Source organism: Theobroma cacao, chromosome 5 (genome assembly GCF_000208745.1).
Source record: "Theobroma cacao cultivar B97-61/B2 chromosome 5, Criollo_cocoa_genome_V2, whole genome shotgun sequence".
NCBI classification, from domain to species: domain Eukaryota; kingdom Viridiplantae; phylum Streptophyta; class Magnoliopsida; order Malvales; family Malvaceae; genus Theobroma; species Theobroma cacao.
In genome coordinates this window covers 3,817,107-3,838,362 of record NC_030854.1, presented here as the reverse complement: position 1 = coordinate 3,838,362, position 21,256 = coordinate 3,817,107, and the positions used below count along the sequence as shown (strand labels likewise).

Genomic DNA, 21,256 nt, shown 5'->3' with positions numbered 1-21,256 from the left:
GAGATAGATCAATATGATGCACACTATTCTGGTAATGTAATAGCTGTACTTGCTTAATGTTAAAAACTTTGATAAGAATCGAATGCTTAAACATGCAAAAGCATAAGAAAAACATGAAGGAAGAAACACAAACAGAAAAACTTATATCCATATCTAAACTGGAAATGTATTAGCAGTATATATATATATATATATATATATATATATATTATATATATAATTATGTATGTATGTATGTATGTTTACCAACGATGATCCTATCCTATTAATTGATATGTACATAGAAAATTAAGTTTTTAATATTCTAATTATTCCTCAATCAAAGAGACTAAAGCACATGTCGTCATCTGATTCTTCTTGGATTTTCTCCTCCTCTTTGGCCTCAGTAGAAACAGTAGGGGCAGCAGCAGCAGCAGCAGGATCTCCAACAACTGCAGCAATACCCGCGACAGCAGCTCCGCTAGAAGGCATAGCTGCCAATTTTTCCCTTCTAACGGTAATAAGCTCAGCCAAATCCTTTCCCTTGACTTGGGACAAAAGCAACTCAATCTTGTCATCGTCAGCTTCAACTCTGTTGTGAAAATTGCCCAAGAATCAAAAAAGATAAAATCCAGAGAAAATAAGCGAACAGAAAAACACAAGAATTTACGTGGTTCGGCCTCTTGCCTACGTCCACGAAGTGAAACTGTTCTTCTATTATTGAGAATTTAAAGTAAAATAAATTGACCTTTATGGTTCCCCAAAACAAATCAAGATCCCTTGCACACTCTTCTTTAATAACCTCCCAAGAACACTTACTCAAACCACTCTAGCTTTACCTAGAGCAAAAGATATAGTTACAAGATGTTCCCTCTCTTGAGCTCTCAAAGCACTACTTTCAATTCTAAAGCCTAGAAATCCACTTTTATAGTATAAAAGTCCAAAGTAAAATGTGATTAAGATTCGATGTGGAATAAGAAGTTTAAAACCATGCAATTATTCAATGTTGNAAAGCACTACTTTCAATTCTAAAGCCTAGAAATCCACTTTTATAGTATAAAAGTCCAAAGTAGAATGTGATTAGGATTCAATGTGGAATAAGAAGTTTAAAACCATGCAATTATTCAATGTTGTACACAAACAAAAAATCATAATCAAACAAGATCTAGAATTCTAGTCAACTTAAAACTCAACAAATCTCCACCTTTGACTTGAATTCAAACTCTTTAAACTTCTTCCACTAGTCGCACCTAATTGCAACTTCCTAACTCCACCTACTTTCCAACACCTTGAACAACTCTCCAAACATAAGACTTTCTAAATCATTGACCTTTATAATTACCACGACTACACATACCGAATCAAGCATGGTCCAACACTTGATTCCACAAAACGGCCAACGCACCTGTGTAGCCGTCAAGTCAATGGCACTAATTGACTTCGAAAAGGGACCTCGACGAGCCTTCCAATTCACTACGGGCAAGATTTTTCGTCCTTTCACCATCGTCTACACCATGAGAACCTTTCATCACCTCCTCGGCAAATGAAATCTCACTTTGATAGCTACCATCCCCTGTGCACTGTTCCCATCCTTTCGAGGCCTCACATTCTAGATGATACAAGCCATTATGCAAATTCCCCCTCATCAAGACCATGTCGCCTTGTGTGACTTTTACTACTCCATCACAAGTAGAATATCCATACCCTTTGGAGTCTAACAGGCTCAATGATATTAGATTCTTATGCATCTTTGGGACATAGGCCACACCACCCAAAGAGCGCACAACCCCATCAAACATTTTGATTTTCATCACTCCAAGACCCATGACCTTCACTATTGACTTATTACCCAAAGTCAAATTCCCAACCACCCCTCCTTGAAGTAAATCAAAACAATCTTTTTGATAACATAAGTGAGTAACAGAAGCAGAATCTAAATACCAATCAAAATTTGCATCTATATTTTCTGAAATTGTAAGGACATCATAATCATCACCTTCAGCAACGAAAGCACACTCACCTTTGTTCTTATTACTTTCATCCTCTTTTGTAGGACAATCCCTTTTAATATGCCCATACCTTTTGCATTTAAAGCATTGAACATTGTTGGATCTAGACTTGCCACCCTTAGATCCTTTACCAGTTGACTTCCTCCTATTAGTCTCAATTACCAATGTCAAGCCATTTGGATCTCTATCCCCTTCTTTACTTTTTTTTGGGCTTCACGAGACATTAACGTTGCTTGTGCTTGTTCTAACGTTATTGTATCCATCCCACATATAAGAGATTCCACAAATACCTCATAGGAGTCTGAAAGCGAAGCCAGGAACAATAGTGCCTTTTCCTGTTCCTCCACCTTGACATCAACCTTCTTCAACTGATCAATGATTCCATCGAATTCATGCATATGCTTCATGAGGTCTCCATTCTCCTCCATCTTCAAGCGATACAACTTTTGCCTAAGCTGCAACTTGTTAGAAAGACTTTTCGTCAAGTAAATTTTCTTTAACTTTGCCCATAATCTTAAAGCAGAATCCTCATCAATAACATGATTAAACACATTATCTCCAATGCAAAGCCGAATAGTGTTCACACACCTTTGCTCCAACTCTGCCCATTCAACATCTTTCATGTCATCTGGTTGTTTTTCCTCATTTCCTAGCAAAGGGCGCATTAAACCTTGTTACACAAGGAGATCTTTCATCATTCTCTGTCATTGTGTGAAACTAGTCTTCCCATCAAACTTCTCAATTGAAAAATTCGTAGAACTAGTAACTTTCGACATCCTTGTTGAATCTTGAATTTACCGAACCCGAAGCTCTGATAGCAGTTTGTTGGGAAAATTGCCCAAGAATCAACAAAGATAAAATCCAGAGAAAATAAGCAAACAGAAAAACACAAGAATTTACGTGGTTTGGCCCCTTGCCTACATCCACAGAGTGAAACTGTTCTTCTATTATTGAGAATTTAAAGTACAATAAATTGACCTTTATGGTTCCCCAAAACAACCCAAGATCCCTTACACACTCTTCCTCAATAATCTCCCAAGAACATTCACTCAAATCACTCTAGATCCACCTAGAGCAAAAGATAGAGTTACAAGATGTTCCCTCTCTTGAGCTCTCAAAGCGTTACTTTCAATTCTAAAGCCTAGAAATCCACTTTTATAGTATAAAAGTCCAAAGTATAATGTGATTAGGATTCGATGTGGAATAAGAAGTTTAAAACCATACAACTACTATATGTTGTACACAAACAAAAAATCATAAACAAATAAGATCTAGAATTCTAGTCAACCTAAAACTCAACACTTCAACTCCAACTGTTAACGAAAGCAGCAGTAACAAACTAAAATTAATAACGGTTTTATTTGTTTATTCTTTCCACTACTTACGAAAGTTGCTACCAAGAAAACATTCACTACTAGAAACAAAATTATGCCTGATGAAGTCAGTAAATGGTTAAGTATAATATCATTCTAAACATGTTTTTTCTATATAAAAGTAAAATTATGATAATTTGCTATCCATGAAAGTTAAATCTTAACTTCTGTTTCTTTTAAATTATTGTTTTTTATATTCAAATACATTTTTTTACCTTTACTAGTATTATTATTTGCTTCCAACAGTAAGATGTAGGAAGAAAAAAGTAATAAAAAGGTAGAAAATAATAAACCTGAACTTATTATAAGTTTGTTTGATTCTCCCTTACGCTACTTTATATTTTCCGTAATTCCTACTATAGAAAAAATTTTAACATTGAATAATACATATATTATGTGAAAAGGGAAAAATGCAGACCAATTGTCCTACTTAATTTAGGAGTCTGTTCCCGCTTAAAACACTCAAACTGATATGTGTAATGTAAATTATTGCCAATGACCAAAATTCAAACTAAACATAGGTGGAAACTAAAGGAATTCAGGGATGAACAATAATAAAATCTTCCATAGAGAAAAAGCAGAATGTCAAAATCCGCAGGAATAATTGTTTTCATCTTTCAAAACATAAAATCAGTAGGGACAAAAAGAAAACATGCAACGCATTACTCAAGAAATAGAGGGAAAAAGAAGGAATACCAGAACCAAGAATGTGCTTCAAATCATCAGCAGAAGGGTTGGTATTTCCTCCCAAAACCGCCAACAAATATGTTGGCTATCACCTTCATCTTTTTCTTCTTTCTTCTTTGCTTACCAAATTATAGTCTGAGCAAACTCGAAACAAATAAGAAAAAAGAAGGCAGAGAAGAGTAATCACAGAGGAAAAAGGGTTTGGGTCTTGGGAATTTATAGGGGTTTTAGTTAAATTGGTAAAGGAGTAGGACTTCAAAATATATATATATAAGGATTAGGACTCTTGCCACTCGGGAGTAAACCTTGCTCTCCAAGTCTCACCGTGGAACTTGAAAATTGAAATCTCTTCCTTCTTTTTATTGGCACGAGATCAAAAGATATCCTTCCTTCATAATATTTTCAAATGTTTTTAAATTATTTAAATATTTTTTTATTTTTATTACATTCAATCAAATCCTTATACTTTTATTTTAAATTAAATTAGTTCTCAAGATTAACGGTTTACTAACTTTGATTAATCAAAATATCATGTGTCATTTATTTTCATGTGACAATAATGTGACGCTAATGTAGAGAATGAAAATACTATGTGACCATGTCATCATGTTATGTCGTCATCTATTGTGATATATTAATATTTCATGTCAGCATCATATTGCATAAAAATAAGAAGTGGAGTTTTGACTAATGACATTTAATCAACTTTTAATCATAAAAATCTATTTGATTCAAAATAAAATTATTAGGATTTGATTGAATATAATAAAAGAATAAAATTTTATTTGAATTTTTGTGAATAATTCAATAACTTTTTTATGCATTTTGCCTTTTTTAAAAAATACAATATAAAAATATATCCTTCCTCCAATGTGCTATGTAAGGATAATATTGTAATACCATAACCTAAAAAACATTTGTATTATTGTATTTATAATCTCCCAAAATGTAACAAACAGATCATTCATTAAATTACTTCATAAATAGTTGGGATTATATTAAAATTTTTCATTTTAGGGGTTTATTACAAAGTTTAATAGGATTAGTTTAATTAAATTTATTTAATGCTAATGACTACTTTTCTTTTTATCGGAGAAAACCCTAAAAAAAATAGAGGCTACAAATTAGGGAAAAAATCCCTTCAATTGAAGGATGAAGGTAAGAATATTCTTTAATTTTATGAAATGCATTTTGCATAGTTTTACACAAAATTAGGTTCATTTTAAGTTTTTCAATTTTTTGACAAAATCAATACCGTTTTGATGACTTTCCCAAAGTATGATGGATATCGATAGAAAGGCCTTCAAAAAACCTTTCTAATGGTTTTTGTAGCACCTTAATTGGTTGAGTAATTAGAGAGATTAATTTCGAAGTTGCTAAAAACCTATTTTTTATAGTTTTAATGACCCAAGTTTGTATCACTGGAACTCCACATTTTGGTTACGTTTTTTATCGATCCTTTGAGAGCTTTTATAGTAGGAAACATAATCTTTATTTCAGTTTCAATGGCTTGGTTAGCATCTTTATGTTATAAAAGAATTGAAGATTCATAGTGTGCTTGTTGAATTTGAAACCTAAAAATAATGGATATTACTATAATGAGTTTCAAAATTTTGACTTTTGGAATTTGTGAATTTTGTTATATTTTTTATTGAAAAATATTTTATGTTATAGCTAGTATGACATGAATACATCAAAGTGGTCTTCAATTCATCACTATAATAAACTCGGATTAGGAGTTAAAAGTGCTCAAAGTATGCCAAATGACCATCAAGAATATGGAATTTCAAAAATTAAAAAAATCTATTTTCGTTATTCCAAAATAAATTTTGAACACTGTCCAAAAAATTTAAATTTTGAACAATATTTAATTAATTTTGCTATAAAATTTTATAAGTTTTAGTTTTATGATTTTTGTTAAATTTTTACATAAATAAAATATATCAAAAAATTATTGATTGATTTTGTAAAGACCCATTTGATTTAAGGAAAAACTTACAAATATGATATTTGCCTGAAATTAGTATTAGATTTTTCATAAAAAATCATAAGTGTTATTGATATTATTAAGTAAGCTTTTTTTTTTCTTATAATTGAGGGAGGGGGGATTCAAACCCTACTCTTTAGGCAGGGAGATAATACACAAACCAATGAGCCAAATGCTCGAGTGCATATTATTGAGTAAGCTTTACTTTTCAATTTTTACATTTGGATCTTTTCTTTTATAAAAGGAAAATTGTTTTTAGTATAGGAAACTATTTTCAATTTGCAAAAGAGGTTGCTATACGTCTTAAATGCCGTAGAATGACAAGTAGAAAGTCATGGTTTATTTTGATATTTTAGTGGTTTTTTTTTCTAATTTTGAGTAGTTTTGGATTAATAAGCTTCAAGAGGATTGAATGTTTTGTTCTTTTATTTTGATTTTAATGAATTAAATAAGTGACTTGATATTCTTTTGGTATTTTTACACCTTGAAAATTAACCTCAATGTGAAATTTACTTTCATCATTAAATTATGTGTGTGTGTATATATCTTTGCTTCGATTTTGGAATATAATTTGTACAATATATGATTCTTTGTTTTGAACTCGGAATAGGATTTTGTTTAATATACTTAAATCTATCTTTATATGAAATTGGTTTTATATGATATTTGTTTTGTAACGAGTGAATAAATAGTGCTTTGTACATTTTAGATAATCTTAATATAGGTTTTGTTTGTCTCGTAGTATGGCTATACTCTTACTTGCCAATGGGGGTTAGCCACGTCGAGATGTACTTTGTTATTAGAAACCGGTGTCAAATCGCACCACCGATTATTGAATAATAGTTTTTGTGATATTATTTAATGTAACCATTGGTTGCTTCTAATATACTTTTGATCCACATCATTAGGGTTAATTGTGATTTTAGTTCTGATTCTGATGCCATTGAAGTTAATTGTGATTTTTGTTATGATTCCAACCTATGATATAATGATTAAATGAGGCCATTACAAAAAATTACTAATTACAATTTTTGAGAATTATGTTTAGTTATGTTAATTGAAATGAAACTAAATTTAGTTCTGTTATGTGAAAATATAATTTTTGAAGAAAACATGTTTATAAATGAGATTACCAATTTTGTTTTTTTTTATTATTATTGATAACTATAGTCTAAATGTTTTGCAACATACTTAATCCAACATCAGGGAAGTTTTGCTGAGTGGTTATACTCATTCTTTTAATTTTTTTTATTTTTATAGATTTTGATATTTGTGCATATTTGAGGAATTAGATTTGTTTAGGGAGAGCTTTGTTTAGCACGATTAACATCTATCTTTTTTGCTTGTATAATTTTTTATGTGAATATTCAGTTTTGGTTTGTAAAAAAAGTTAGATAGATGGAAGTTTTGTAGATTTCAAATAACTATATTTATATATTTTGAGACTTTTGGGTTTGTAAAATATAAATTTTAAAGAGATTTTTGGAAATATTATTGTGATTTAAACTTACTTTTATAAGCTTTTTTTTATGGATAAACTGTTTGATAAAACAACTTATATAAGCTCTAATTTTTGTTGAAATTTGTCACAGTCCAATTCCTGGGTCATGACCGACACAAGGGCCCAATAGGTATAGCCCACTAGACCCAAGCAAGCCTCTTTTTCTTTAAGATCTATTATTTAAAATTTCTAATAAATGTTCTTTCGAAATTAGATCGTGAGAACCAAGTGTGTGTGTATATATATATAACATCCTCAAAATACTGTTATCATTCTTCAACCCTAATCGATAAGGGTAATCAATCAATATACAGAGTGCATAACAATCTCATAATTTATATTTCAGTAAATATATATACACTGACAAGAGACCTTGACTATCAGCAGAGTGACTCTGGGCATGGGTGAAGTTGCAGGATACCATGGTACTTACCAAATCGCAAATACAAATGGACAATTCAATCTAGGTCCCAACTACTTTCGAATCTGAAAACATGAAGTTAAAAAAAGTAAGCATAAACCCAGTGAGTGAATATAAGAAGGGAATAAGCAAACGATATAAAAAGCTTTTCGAAAACATAATGCAATTGTGTAAAAACAATGCAATTTTATATATTATCAATAAAACTCGATGTCGTGCTGTTTTTCAACTCATTTTAAAACATTTAGAAAATTCAAGCAAGGCAAGCATAGCAGAGCGAATCTTGCAGCAGCAGAAAGGCATTCTATAGCATATAGTACAATCACATTTTTATTTTCATAACTTGTCTATAGCATATATATATACATGTACACCACCGTCGCCTTTCTTAGCTCTTGTGCACTCCCTACATGCATAAGGCAATATCATTATGTGCACTCCCTACACGCACATTTCAATATCATCACACGCAATCTCGCCCACATCATTACTGGCATGTGCACTCCCACACCGTACACCATCGGCACCGTCATGTGCACTCACACACCGCATGTGCACGGTTATAGCTATTATACAACATTATCACTCAAAGCATAACACACATATCCACATAATATAGGAACACATGGTTTCATTACATTACATATTTTACCACATAAAATCATTTCATCAAGGGATTGTTCCCATGCACATTTTAAAAAAAAGTCCGATAAAACATTTCAGGTGATTCAATTAAACACGTATGCATTTATCCCAAATCATTTTAATGCAAGTTTACTCACCTTACGATAGCGGGATATTACATCTCTATTAGTTCGGAGGCGTATCTAGCTATTTCTACTTGCTAGTTGCTCGTTATTTCCTCCGGCACACCACCACAGTCTATTATCTTTACTTTTTCATTTCCTAGCAACAATCCAAATTCAATATTTTTAGTGTATATCATTTCTACTTCTCTTTTTCCTTCAATCATGAATCTTTATTCAACTAACTTATATCTTGATACAATTTTACCATAATTGCTTTTATCCTTTACTTGCGTAATTCTTTAAATTATAAGTATCGGTAACTTGTTTATAACATCAAGTGCCCATTTCAACCTTTCCAACTATCTTTATTCAAATTCGTCATATATTTCTCAACATAAACTACAAATATGGCAGCAACAATCATTTTCACTTTTACTCAATTAATTCTAACTTTATATGCATCATTATCTATCTAACTTTCAATACTTTGTTCCTCAATTCTCCCTCCACATATTCCTTTTTCATTTCTTTCAAACAACATGCCATACAAACTTAACAATTTTCAACTAGCTTATGCAAATAGATACTTTCAACAACCATAATTCCACATAATATTCAACTAATCGTAGGCTTTAAAACATAGTGTTAAGCTTACCGCTTTCCTTTTTCACTTTGAGTCCATCATGTACCCACAAGTTTATTGGCTTGCACGTCACCAATTTTTCTCCAATCAAGCTAGTTTTTGCTGCCACAAGACATTTTTCTTAGTTACTAACTCATTTTCAAGAATTACTCAAGCCAAAAACAAGAACCCTTACCTTTCCTTGCTTGAATCACCAAAACCAAGTTTTTTCTTCCTTTCTCTCTTTTTCTTTCTCCTTTCTTTCTTTCCTTTCTCCTTTCTACCAACTGATCTCATCTATTTTCTTTTCAAGAGTACGGTTTTCCTTGCAAAACATAGCCATTTTTCTTTTCAAATGCATGGTAGCAAGGTGAAATTGGCATGGAAGCTTGAAAATGATGTGGAGCATGGAGGAGAAGAGGAAAATATCTTGTGGCTGGAGATAAGAACTAGCCATGAGATAAGGATGAAGAGCCAAAGCTTCCTTTGGAAGCTTTGACGAACTTAATGGCAAAATTACCATTTTACCCAAGATTTTCACCCTTTTTAATTGTATCGTCCCACAATCTTTTAATTTCAATTTCCTTCTATTTTTCTTCCTTAAAACTTGTATCAATAAAATATCAAGTTCATGTTTCAACGCGGTATCACCGAAATATTTAAATATTTACTTACCCGTGCTAGCTTTATTTAATAAAAACACGTGGGTCCCATTAACATCATTCTTCCCCGAAATTTCCTCATTCTTCTTCTCCCCCACTTAGATTGACCATATACTCCTTTTTCATAGAAAATTTCGACACTGAATAAAATATTAATATCTTAATATTATTTTATTAATAAAATATTATTTTATTTTAAAATTTTTCACTTGTCTCTTTGGCACCCAAAATGTCTTATTATGCCCCAATTCACTTCCAAATCACTTTTTATATTATTAATTCATCCTCAATTGATATCCGACAAGTTCTATTAATCAACATATCAAAGTACGGGGTGTTACAAAATTACTATGAAGAGTATTTAATAAATAACTTTTTAGTAGTCTATGTCTTCTGCATTTTTTTTCCTTTTTAGTAGTTTTTGCAGAAAGAGATAAAGAAGAAAGAGATCGCAATTTGCATTGTAGAGAGGTGATTTGCAAAGGGAGTGAGAGGAGAGCGAGATCTATTGAGAGAGATGTTATTTTTTGAGAGGTTAATATTGAGATTATTTTTAATAAATGAGGATATTTTTAAAACAAAAAAGAAAAGTTTTCTTGAAAGATTGATGTATTTTATTAAAAAAAAAAAGAGAAGAGAAAGTTGTTCTTTGAAGCTTTTCTTAAATTTTTTTTTTGAGATTTTATTATTTAAAAAAAGTTTTTTTTGTTTAAAGCTTTTCAAAATTTTATTTGATTTTACTTCTATTTTTAAGAAATAGATAAGTCGAAAAAACCTCAGACCAATTAGGCAATTAGTATGATATGTGGTCTTACATGCTTATTAAATTTATTTCCTAAACATATCATGTCGTCGTGTCTTAAATCTTTGAGTTTGAGACGTGACATACATAACCACCAAGAAACTGGACTATTCTTTTGGGAAGAGGATACAACATTTTCCTATATGCCAAAGAGGGCGGAGGCTTTCATACAAAGGTACTAATTGTTGGTCTACCAAGGACTGCTGGCCTGTGCGACATGGTGGAAGTTTAAAGCTGCTTGCCATTACAGAGTGCTTGAAATATTTTAGTTTTTTTTTTAATCTAATTAAAGATAAAAACAAAATAACTTTTCTTTTGAGTAATTGAAATTTATTTCATATGATGAAATAAGCAGGATAGGCAAAGCCTAAATACCAGCATCTACAATTACACAAGAACAATGCCCAGCTCTTACGAAGTTCTACGTGTGAGGGATTGGTATTACAAATAGTTAAAGAGTTAAATCTAGCTCGAATATCAGCAGCTATTTCAGTAAAAAAGGAATTATGAGGTAATGTTCTGAAGTTATGCTTCCTTGAATTCCTCTCCCTCAAAATATGATAGAAATAGGCAGTCCAAGCTGGACGCAGCAGTAAAGAAGAAACAGTCTTCCGTTTCAGCACAGAAATAGCCCAAATTATAAGCTCAGTGTCTCAATCTCCAAAAGATCTTTGGTTCCCTTATGTTTGCCGCACCCTTCTCCACACAGCTTGAGAGTAGCTACAAGTGAAAACAAGTGGTGTCCACTTTCCTATTCTAAATTGCAAAGAACACAAGTAGTAGAATGCAAGGAAATCCCCCATGACTGAATTCCGTATAAAGTGATTAATCTGTTCAGGATAAGCAGCCAAGCAATAAAAAAGAATATTGGAATGTGAAATCTAGAACAGATTAGCTTGTGCCAAGAAGGAACATTAGCTTTTTTATCCTTTAGCGAATCCCAAGCGTCAGAAGTGGTGAACTTCCTGGAGCTGGACGCTAGCGAAATGACTACATCCTGTTTATCAGCGACTGGTTGCATGATGCCAAAAAAACCAATCTGAATCTATACTTAGTAAAGTGATCACGCAGGAGGCCAAAACCAATGACCATCCTTGATGACAGCAGCAACTTTAGCTTCATCTGAGATTGCGGAATCGTACACTAATTTCATCCCAAACTTATCTAGTAAAAGTCCCGATAGATGCCAATTATCATACCAAAGAAATGTTCTCTCACCATTACTAGTCAAATGTTGAATCAATACCTTCGCTTTTGCTCGTAGCTTCAATAGCTTCATCCAATTCCAGCTACATACTATAGGAGATTTTACCTGCCAATTAAAGTTGTCATCACATTACATGGTTGCCAAACACTAAATAACATTGTCATTGTCATGGTCATTTTATAGAAAAAAAAAATTTTTTGTGAGCAAGAATTCGTTTGAATAATTAGGCTGCATAATGTTTTATATGTCTGGTGTAAAGAGGTTCTCGTGATAGGGAAAGGAAGCATTGCAAACAAGTAAAAGGATGCGTCGGAGGCGACGGAAAAGAAGATCGGAGCATTTCCTGAAAGATTGAGTGTTGTGACAGGTGAAAGACAATAAAAAGAGAATTATAGAGAGAAGCTCTAGAGGATCATTTGTTGGCTCGGGGGAAAGAGCCCCCTAATGAATTCTGAAGGCTTTATATATAGTATCAAAAATAGCGATTACAAGAAAACACTTTAATGCACATAATGAATGACTTGATTAAGAAAAGCTTTAATGTTGAGTAACCATTACTGAGAGTTAATGTCAAGTAACGATTAGAAACCCACTATGTGATCATTGAAGTAATTAAATGTAATAAGACTTGCTCTTGAATAGAAGGTAACAGAGAAGAGGTATACGTGAAAAGGTATAAGAGAAGAATCTGTATGTGAATAGGTATAATAAAAGAAGGTGTATGTAAACAACTATATGAGAACAAGGTAGGAGAGTGAAACACTTGTACTTCAGGAAAAGATTAAAAGGAAGACATCTTAACTACTTTCATATTTGAGTCACCAAGCCAAATTTTTTAGAACATCTCAAGATGAAAATAACTCGTGAATCCTATCACTTATTCCAAATTGCTTTCACTGTCATGATGTGAAGTGATTATTCTATGTGAAGTAACTGTTATACTTATATTAATTGTTCCATGTGGAGTAGTATTCCACTTATGCTAGTTGTTTTGCATAAAATAGCACATCACTTGTTCTAGTTGTTATGTGTGAAGTAACACTTCACTTGTTTTAGTTGTTCTGCATAAAATAGTGTCTCACTTGTAATGGTTGTTCTCATTGTTCTTTATATAATACTATACTATAAAATAATTCTTTAGAGAATGTATATTAACCAAAATCAAATATCTATAACACATTATACCATAACAGCTTGGGTAACACCTTGGGCAATAACACCTTAACCAGTAATACCTTATATAGTAATATCTTAGCCAATAATGATTTAGGTAGTAATATGTTACAGTCTTGTGTAAGGTGTGATGTCAATATCTTGTGTAATATTTGTTTGATTATATTGTAATATATTTTTCATATAAAATAAGATTTTCAAAATACAATTGATAAAAGGAAACTTAATGTTTTTCATAAAAATCTTGGTTTTGTATGCCTTATAAATACGAAACTATTATGAATAATTCTTTTTATTAGATTCAAAGTAGAGCAAAATAAAATTCAAAACAAAATCAGTTCGTTTACGTATCTTTTTAAGTGAGTAAGTTTTTCTTCTTTTTGTAATTTCTTATTTAATTTTTTTTACATGTATTTTTCTTACTTTTCAAAAAATTTGAATTTCTCTTACTTGTTGGCTCATGCATGAAAATTTTTTTTATTAAAATATGAGAAAAGAAATTTTCATGCTAAGATGAATCTTTTTGATTGAAGGAAAATTATATATATATATTCAAACAAACAAATAAATTATTTGAGTTTAGAAGAAAAGCACAAAGCAAGAATATTTACATTTCAAAAGAAACCTACCTTGATAAGCAAAAGAAAAAAAATCCTTGTTGATGCAAGGATTTGTTTCAATCCTTATTACCCATTATTATTATATTTTTATATGTAGCCCTTGATAGAAAAGAGAAACAGTAAATAAAAGAAGCAAATAAAAGTTGGCTTACTTGTCAGCTTTTTGGTTTTTCTTTGGTTTGCTGGCAGCACCAGCTGCAAGCTATGGTTCACATTTTTTTTTTTACATATATAAGTGGGTTTTTCTAGTGTTGAAGGTCACAAGCTACAATGTTCTTTTATATATATATATATACTATAATTGTTATTTTGAAGTGTTGAATCTACATCGCGAGCTTTTTGTTTTAAAGCTCATGGCATTTTTACTTTGAAGAGCTGTGAGCTCTCTCAATTGAAGCTCGTGGCACATTAAGCAGAGCTTGCCACGTCGTGAGCTCTTTTAAGTGGGCTAGTGATTTTTTTATTGATTTTTTATTTTTATTTGCATTTTTATTTTTTATGTTATATTTTAAAAAAATAAATAAATAACAGAAAAAGATATTTAAAAATAATAAAAATAATAACAAAGTTTAATATTTCTTTAGATAATATATTTCTTTATGTAATAAAATCTCAAAAATGCAACTATTTAATCTTTTAATGGCATTCTCATATTAATATAGAAATGTGTTCTTTGTTATTTTATGCATTCTTTATTATGTTAATGCTAGAACAAAAAAAGTGACTAATACTATTTTTTTTGTACATTTTAAAACATATGTAGTTTTATGTCAAATTTGTAATAATGTGTATAAAGAAAAAAAGATAATAATATTGCATATGAGAATGTTTCTCGTTTTTGGCATGATGTTTGCAAAATTGGTGAAGTTCCTCATATTTCATATAGAGTAGCGCATCAATTAAAATATGATCACCTGTGTGAACCTTTTACTCCTAACCACTTTTCTTCTTATGTTTCATTGTTTCTTCTAGAAAGGCTCTATGTTCTCTTAACTAAACTTAAGAGTTGTACTCATATGAGTTTTGGTATTCAAACTTCTGTTTGCTAGTAGTGCTTCTAGCCCTTGTGTAACACATATGTAACAAAAGAATTCGAAAGTTGACTTATGATTGCCAATATTCCATGAGCAAATACTTCTCAAAAAATGGGAATTGTTGTTACAGTTCATATATAATGCTAGCAAAGTTGAGAAGAATTGCAACAAAGATTATTGTATTGAAATGAAAATGAGTTGCAAAGATGATTAGATATTTCCTTCAATAGTGGTTTTTCTTAAGAATAATTAGATACATCAAGAAATATTGTAGCAAAGATTGTTTTACTGAAGAGAAGTTGTAAAGATGATTAGATGCTTCTTTCAAGAGCAACTCTTCTCAAGAATATGGATACTTTCTCCAATAATAAAAATAGCAACTCTTCTCTATGGAACTCAATAGTTGGCTACTCCTTTATTAGTTTTGTAGACTGATCATAGTAATAATATTTATATGAATGTTACATGCTCACTCTCCATATTATTATATGCGCCCAAAGGGGAATCTCAACTTCACATCAAGGAGGTTAACTCTTAACCTAATATAAAAGAGATTAGCTCAACCCTTTGAATAAGAAAGTATAAGAGCTGCAACCAATTTGTGAGTAATAAGCTAGGATTAAGAAATGAGCAATAAAGCTTGCGGCCAATAGCATAGCATCATTACAGCCAAATTATGAGCGATAAAGCTAGCAGCTGAAATATTAATGATGAATTATGGTTAAAAAATGAGCGATAAAGCTTGCGACCAATAGAAACAATATTATTATAGCTAAAATATGAGCGGTAAGGTTTGCAATTGAAGTAAGAGTGATGAGCTATGGTCAAAGAATGAGTGATAAAGCTTACAACCAATAGTATAATATAATTATAACCAAAGTATAAGCGATAAAGCTAGTAGCTAAAGTATGAATTTCTTTTCTTTCCAAATTTCAAATTTCAATACATGAAGTAATAAAGAGTCAAAGTTGTAAAGTATCAAACATGAGTGGGAAGCGGGTTGCTCTAGACCTTGTTGTTCCCAATCAGTAACTTTTTTGCTTGTGTCTTTTTGGGCAATATTCTATGCAAGTTTCTATGTTCAAGAAGTGAATGACCAATTGTTCTGTGATAGTCACAATATCTTGGGTTGGATTTCTCTTCTACTGTTGATGTTCGTGTAACATGGGGCAAGTTCACCTATCTATCCTTAATCCATTCATGAAGAAGCACTTTCACTCCATCTAATGGAACTAAGAATGGTGGAGAAGACTCGTTCTCTTCATATGGCCTTCTCCTTAGATCATCTTTTCTAGGATGTAAATTTGACTGTAATGGACCTTTTCTTTCTATATCTCTTCCTTGAATGGCATTCACTATTGGGGTATTCCTTTTATCAAAGTGAGTAGCTCCCCTTTGTTTAAGAATCGTATTATTGGTCTTTCGTGCCGCTTCCAGCAAGGTAGCAAATGTTGGAAGAGATAAATTCTCCAAGTGTAGCTTATACTCATTGAACATCCTTTGAATGCAAACTTTCACTAATTCCTTCTCATCATGAGACTCTTGTATGTCCAACATCCTTTCTCCAAAGAGTTGGATGTACTCCATGAGTCTTCTTTAGACTTTTGATATTCTTTTCCCAGATCAACTAACGTAACCTTCTCTTGAGTAGAGAAGAACTTCTCTCCAAACATCCTACACATTTGACTCCAAGATTCAACAGAACCAAATGTGAGATTAACATACCATGTATAAGCCTTTTCAATGAGAGATTTAGAGAATTTCTTCAACTTCAAATCATCATCCAATCCCACTACTCCGAGTGTTTCCACAAACTTCATAACATGCTCTCGTGCATCATCGATCTTACCATTGAATTGCTTAAATTTAGGACTAGTATAGTCCTTAAGATATGGCTTAAACGATATAATTGCTAGGTAAGGACACTTAAGATCAAATTCCAAAAAACTGAATCTCTTATTCTTTTGATCTAGTAACTTTTATAGCTCTTCCATTGTCACAAAGCCTGGAGTAGTGGTTGGAAGGATTACTGCAGTAAAGGTAATTGCTAGCCTAACTACCATAGAATAATTGATTAAATTGGGATTTTTAACACCTATCACATCAATTGCATTTTCTCCATTTCCTCCATTCACATTTGTGTTTACAGCTAGGGGAGTGGATCCATCAATTGCGTCCTTATCACCATTAAGGTGTACAGGTTGAGCTTGAGAAGTAGTGGTAGTGAAGGATGCAAATTGAGATATGGTCTTCAACATCCGCCTATTGTTATCTTCCAACATTTGCATTCTCTTTTGAGAAGTATCGATCATTTTCATCAGCTCTTAGATGTAGGTGGGAATAGATGCATCTTGGTTGCCAGAAGAACTATCCATTCTTTCCAGTAAAGCAAGGTTGTGATAGTAATGGTTTTACTTAATGTAATCACTTCTCCCTAGTGGAGTCCCCAAAATGTAAGGTTCTTATGATAGGGAGAGGAAGCGTTACAAACAAGTAAAAAGATGCATCAGAAACGACGGAGAGGAAAATTGGAGTAGTTCTTGAAGTACAAAGTGTCGTGACAGGTGAAAAATAATAAAAGGAGAATTAGGGAGTATAAAAGAATTAGAGCGAAAAGCTCTAAAGGATCATTTCTAACTTAAGGGGAATAGCCCCCTAATGTATTGTGAAGGCTCTATATATGGTGCCAAAAATAACGATTATAAAAAAAGGCTTTAATGCACGTAATGAATGGCTTTATTAAGAAGAGTTTTAATGTTGGGTAATCATTACTAAGAGTTAATGTCAAGTAACAATTAGAAACCCATTATATAATCATTAAAGTAATTAGGTGTAATAAGACTTATTCTCGAGTTAAAGGTAACAGAAAAGAGGCATATGTGGAAAGGCACAAGAGAAGAAGTTGTACGTGAACGGGTACAATAGAAAAAGGTATACGTGAACAGGTATACGAGAACAAGGTAGGAGGGTAAACACTTGTACTTCAGGAAAAGATTAAGAGGAAAACTTCTTAACTATCTCCATATCAGAGCCATCAAGCCAAACTTTTCAGAACATTCCAAGATGAAAGTAACCCATGAATCCTTTCACTTATTCTGAGTTACTTTCATTGTCATCCATGTGAAATGATTTTTTTGTGCTTAGTAACTATTTTACTTATATTAGTTGTTCCATATAGAGTAGTGCCTCTCTTATTCTAGTTATTTTGTATGAAGCAGCACTTTATTTGTTGTAATTGTTCTACATGAAGTAGCACTTCACTTATTTTAGTTATTCTACATAAAATAGTGCTTCACTTGTAATAGTTGTTCTCATTATTCTCTGCATAATATGATACTATAAAATAATTTTGTAGAGGATATATATTAACTAAAATCAAGTATCTATATCTGTCTAATCACACCATTCTACACCCACAGTTTTGCAATATACGTCTATCAAGGAGACCTCTCATGTGGCCACAGCCCATATAAAGTTAACAAGATAATTTGGAGCTGCCCGTCTATTGGGAAACATAAATACGGCCATTTGGTGTTGATGAAGATTGTCCTGGAAAAAGGAGGGGAGCTTCATGTCCTTTAGATAAGAAAGGATCAAAGCTCACCCCACTTAATGGCACTACGCTGGATAGAGAAAAATAACAAGAAAAACATGGTTCACGAAAGCAGCTAGATTCTTTTTCCTCCTTTTCTTTTGGATAAGCTAAAGAACTACAAAATATCTGTGCTAATACTGTTTATCCAATATATATTCTATTTCATTTAATAATGGCATTTATCTTTCTCCTGTAGCTGTGGAATATTGTGAATTCACAATGAGCTTCTAACATGTAGTAGCGCGTGAAAGAAAAAGTAACTGGAAAGCAAGTGGACCATTGTGGAACTGGAAGAGGTTGGACAGGCTGCTCAAGATGTACCCAGGCCACCCCCTCGCACTATCAGTTAACAATCTAACTCAAATAGCTGTACTTTTTTTTCATAGACATAATAAGACATATCGTAGGTCACCAAAGTCTCTGCTTGTTTAAATCAAATCTGAAATTGAGATAGATGTGGTAAATTGATTACGACGTGACACTGATTATTAAAATGATTTTGAAAATATCTTTTAATTTAAAATCAATCAATTTTGTTTAGTCACACAATTAGGTTTAATTAATTAGAAGGCCGAGATAATTAAAAAAAATTATAAACTAAAATTAACGATGTTACAAAGTAAAAAAAGCTCATTGAATTATTTAAGAAATTTAGTTGTCAAAGTTGTACCATAGCTTTTTATTTGACTTCATACAAGCCTTCTCTTAAACAAGGAAACGAAAAGGTATGACCCTAACTAAGAAATGTTGATCTTAATTTTCATCTTGCTCAAGAACTAGTTTAGCCACCTCTTGTTCGTTCAAGAACAAATTTGATTAACATTTCCATGTTCTGATAAGAGGATCCACCTTCTTCAATAGCCTTAGTTGCTCTCATCCCGAGCTCCTTTGCTCTTTTTCTTCTTTCCTCTCCTGGGTTGCCTTTGTCCATCACCTTGTCTATAGCCTGCTTTACTTGTTCCCTTTTCATCAATAAACCAAACTTATCCTCCATTCCCCATGCCACTGCAGCCTCGACTCCCACACTTGCGCCAATTCCCAGCACCTCCACAACCAACTTCTCGTTGAGAAATTGCTCGGCAAACAACGGGCAGGCTACTATTGGCACACCAGCACAGATGCCTTCCATGGTTGAATTCCATCCACAGTGTGTTAAGAACCCTCCAATTGCAGGATGAGACAAGATCCATATTTGCGGTGCCCAACCACCGATTATAAGTCCTCTATCTTTAACCCTTTCTTCAAAACCTTCCTCCGCAATCCACTTCTCTAATCCTTCTGATTTTTTGCCTCCTCTTATAACCCATATAAATGCCTGGTTTGACGCTTCCAGGCCTAAACCAAGCTCCACGAGTTGCCAAGTTGTGAGGCCAGATATGCTACCAAGACAGGCATAAATTACTGAGCCAGGTTTCTTTGAGTCAAGCCAGGGCTTCAAGCACTGGTTGTCATCTATTGAGGCCTTTTGACCTCTCTCGGCTTTGTCTGAATTCAACTTGTTGCAAGCTGAAAGCGGGCCAATACACCAAACGTTGTCTCCTTTAACTGATTTATATTCTTTGACATATTCACTCTCTAGTTCTTCAAAAGTATTGACCACAATTCCGTCAGCTATTAGCTCAACTGCTCTAATGTTACTACGCATATTTGTCAAATCATTTGAGCCAGGATTGAGATTTTCAGGCAACTTAGCTTTTGTTAATTCTATTCGATGAGGCAAGCCAGGTACCAAAAAGGACTCAAACTTAGACATAGTTTCATGCACCTTAGAAACCTCTAAATTATGAGTACAGGAGAAAGAAAAGCAACCCATTCCATCAAAGAAAATCCTTGGAACATTAAACTTGAGAGCAGTGTCAACTGTCCAAGGTAGATTCTTACCGGATATTATGCAGCTAGGCCGGGGTTGTAATTCATTGAAGAGTTGCTCAAATGGTTGCTGTAGCATGCTAGCAGCCTTGAAAAAGTTCTTGATCAAGTCACGGGAAGGAAGCTGGTCCATGTTTTCACACCCCTCTGGCAAGCCAAGCGGATCTGATGGAAATTGGAGTTGGAGAAGTCGAATGTGGAGACCAGACTCAACAGCACGTTCAATGGTGGACTTGAATCTTATGGTATTAAGGGGTGTGGTAACAATCGAAACAATCACGCCATGTTCTGCCAACAGTCTTGCCATGTCTGTCATCGGTAAAAGGTGGCCAGGGGACATTAAGGGTATCAAAACAAAATGAAGCTGATCTAACTTTGAAGCCATGGTGAAATTGGGGTAGTGGAGAAACTGATGATGCTAGTCTTCAATCTGAAATATATAGATTGTCGCTTTCTGACTTGATCAGCTTGGTCGGGGCTTCAGTCAATTTTTTTATGGCTGCAGGCTTCTTCTGCCATTGCATAAAAATAAATTATTTGTACAGCATATGACCTATATATTTTTAATTGTAACTCTTTCATCAACTAGCTACTTTGATAAAACCCACGCGCATACACATACATATTCATATATGAACACTTGAAAGTAGTAATGGGAACATCAGAATTTAAGGCTATGTTTGATGGGAATGAAAAATAGGAAAGGGCGAAAAATTTTCTTTCCAATGACAAGGCTGCAACCATAAGAAGGCAAATAAATGGAGCAACATAACCAATTAAATTAAAAATGAAAATCCGTCCTTTCACTTTTCCTTCTTACCAGTACCAGTAACGTTATAATATTCAACAGCAAGCTTGGCATGTGTGGCAGGACAGGTGGGCGGCAAGCATGAGCAAATGTTTCTATAGTGCTGAAGTTTCTTAGCCAATTGCAATTTCAAAATAGGACTATGGGAGGCAATGGCC

The 21,256-nt window shown here is 32.9% G+C and overlaps 1 protein-coding gene, 1 long non-coding RNA gene and 1 pseudogene across 2 annotated transcripts; all 3 read right to left on the bottom strand.

Moving 5' to 3' along the window:
- On the bottom strand, window positions 316–4,146 carry LOC108662315 (annotated as a pseudogene).
- On the bottom strand, window positions 7,797–9,445 carry LOC108662317. Its single transcript, XR_001928219.1, has 3 exons — window positions 9,362–9,445; window positions 8,740–8,863; window positions 7,797–8,022 (listed from the first exon to the last, which is right to left on the bottom strand). It is a non-coding gene; the product is annotated as an uncharacterized LOC108662317 (long non-coding RNA).
- Window positions 19,056–20,884, bottom strand: LOC108662314 (UDP-glycosyltransferase 73C3-like). Its single transcript, XM_018122055.1, has one exon. It carries the CDS (start codon window positions 20,673–20,675, stop codon window positions 19,203–19,205), a length of 1,473 nt encoding a protein of 490 aa, XP_017977544.1. The 5' UTR covers window positions 20,676–20,884; the 3' UTR covers window positions 19,056–19,202.

Bases quoted from the DNA above. Each gene is read 5' to 3' on its own strand.
- LOC108662314 (XM_018122055.1), bottom strand. From the start codon at position 20,675: ATGGCTTCAAAGTTAGATCAGCTTCATTTTGTTTTGATACCCTTAATG.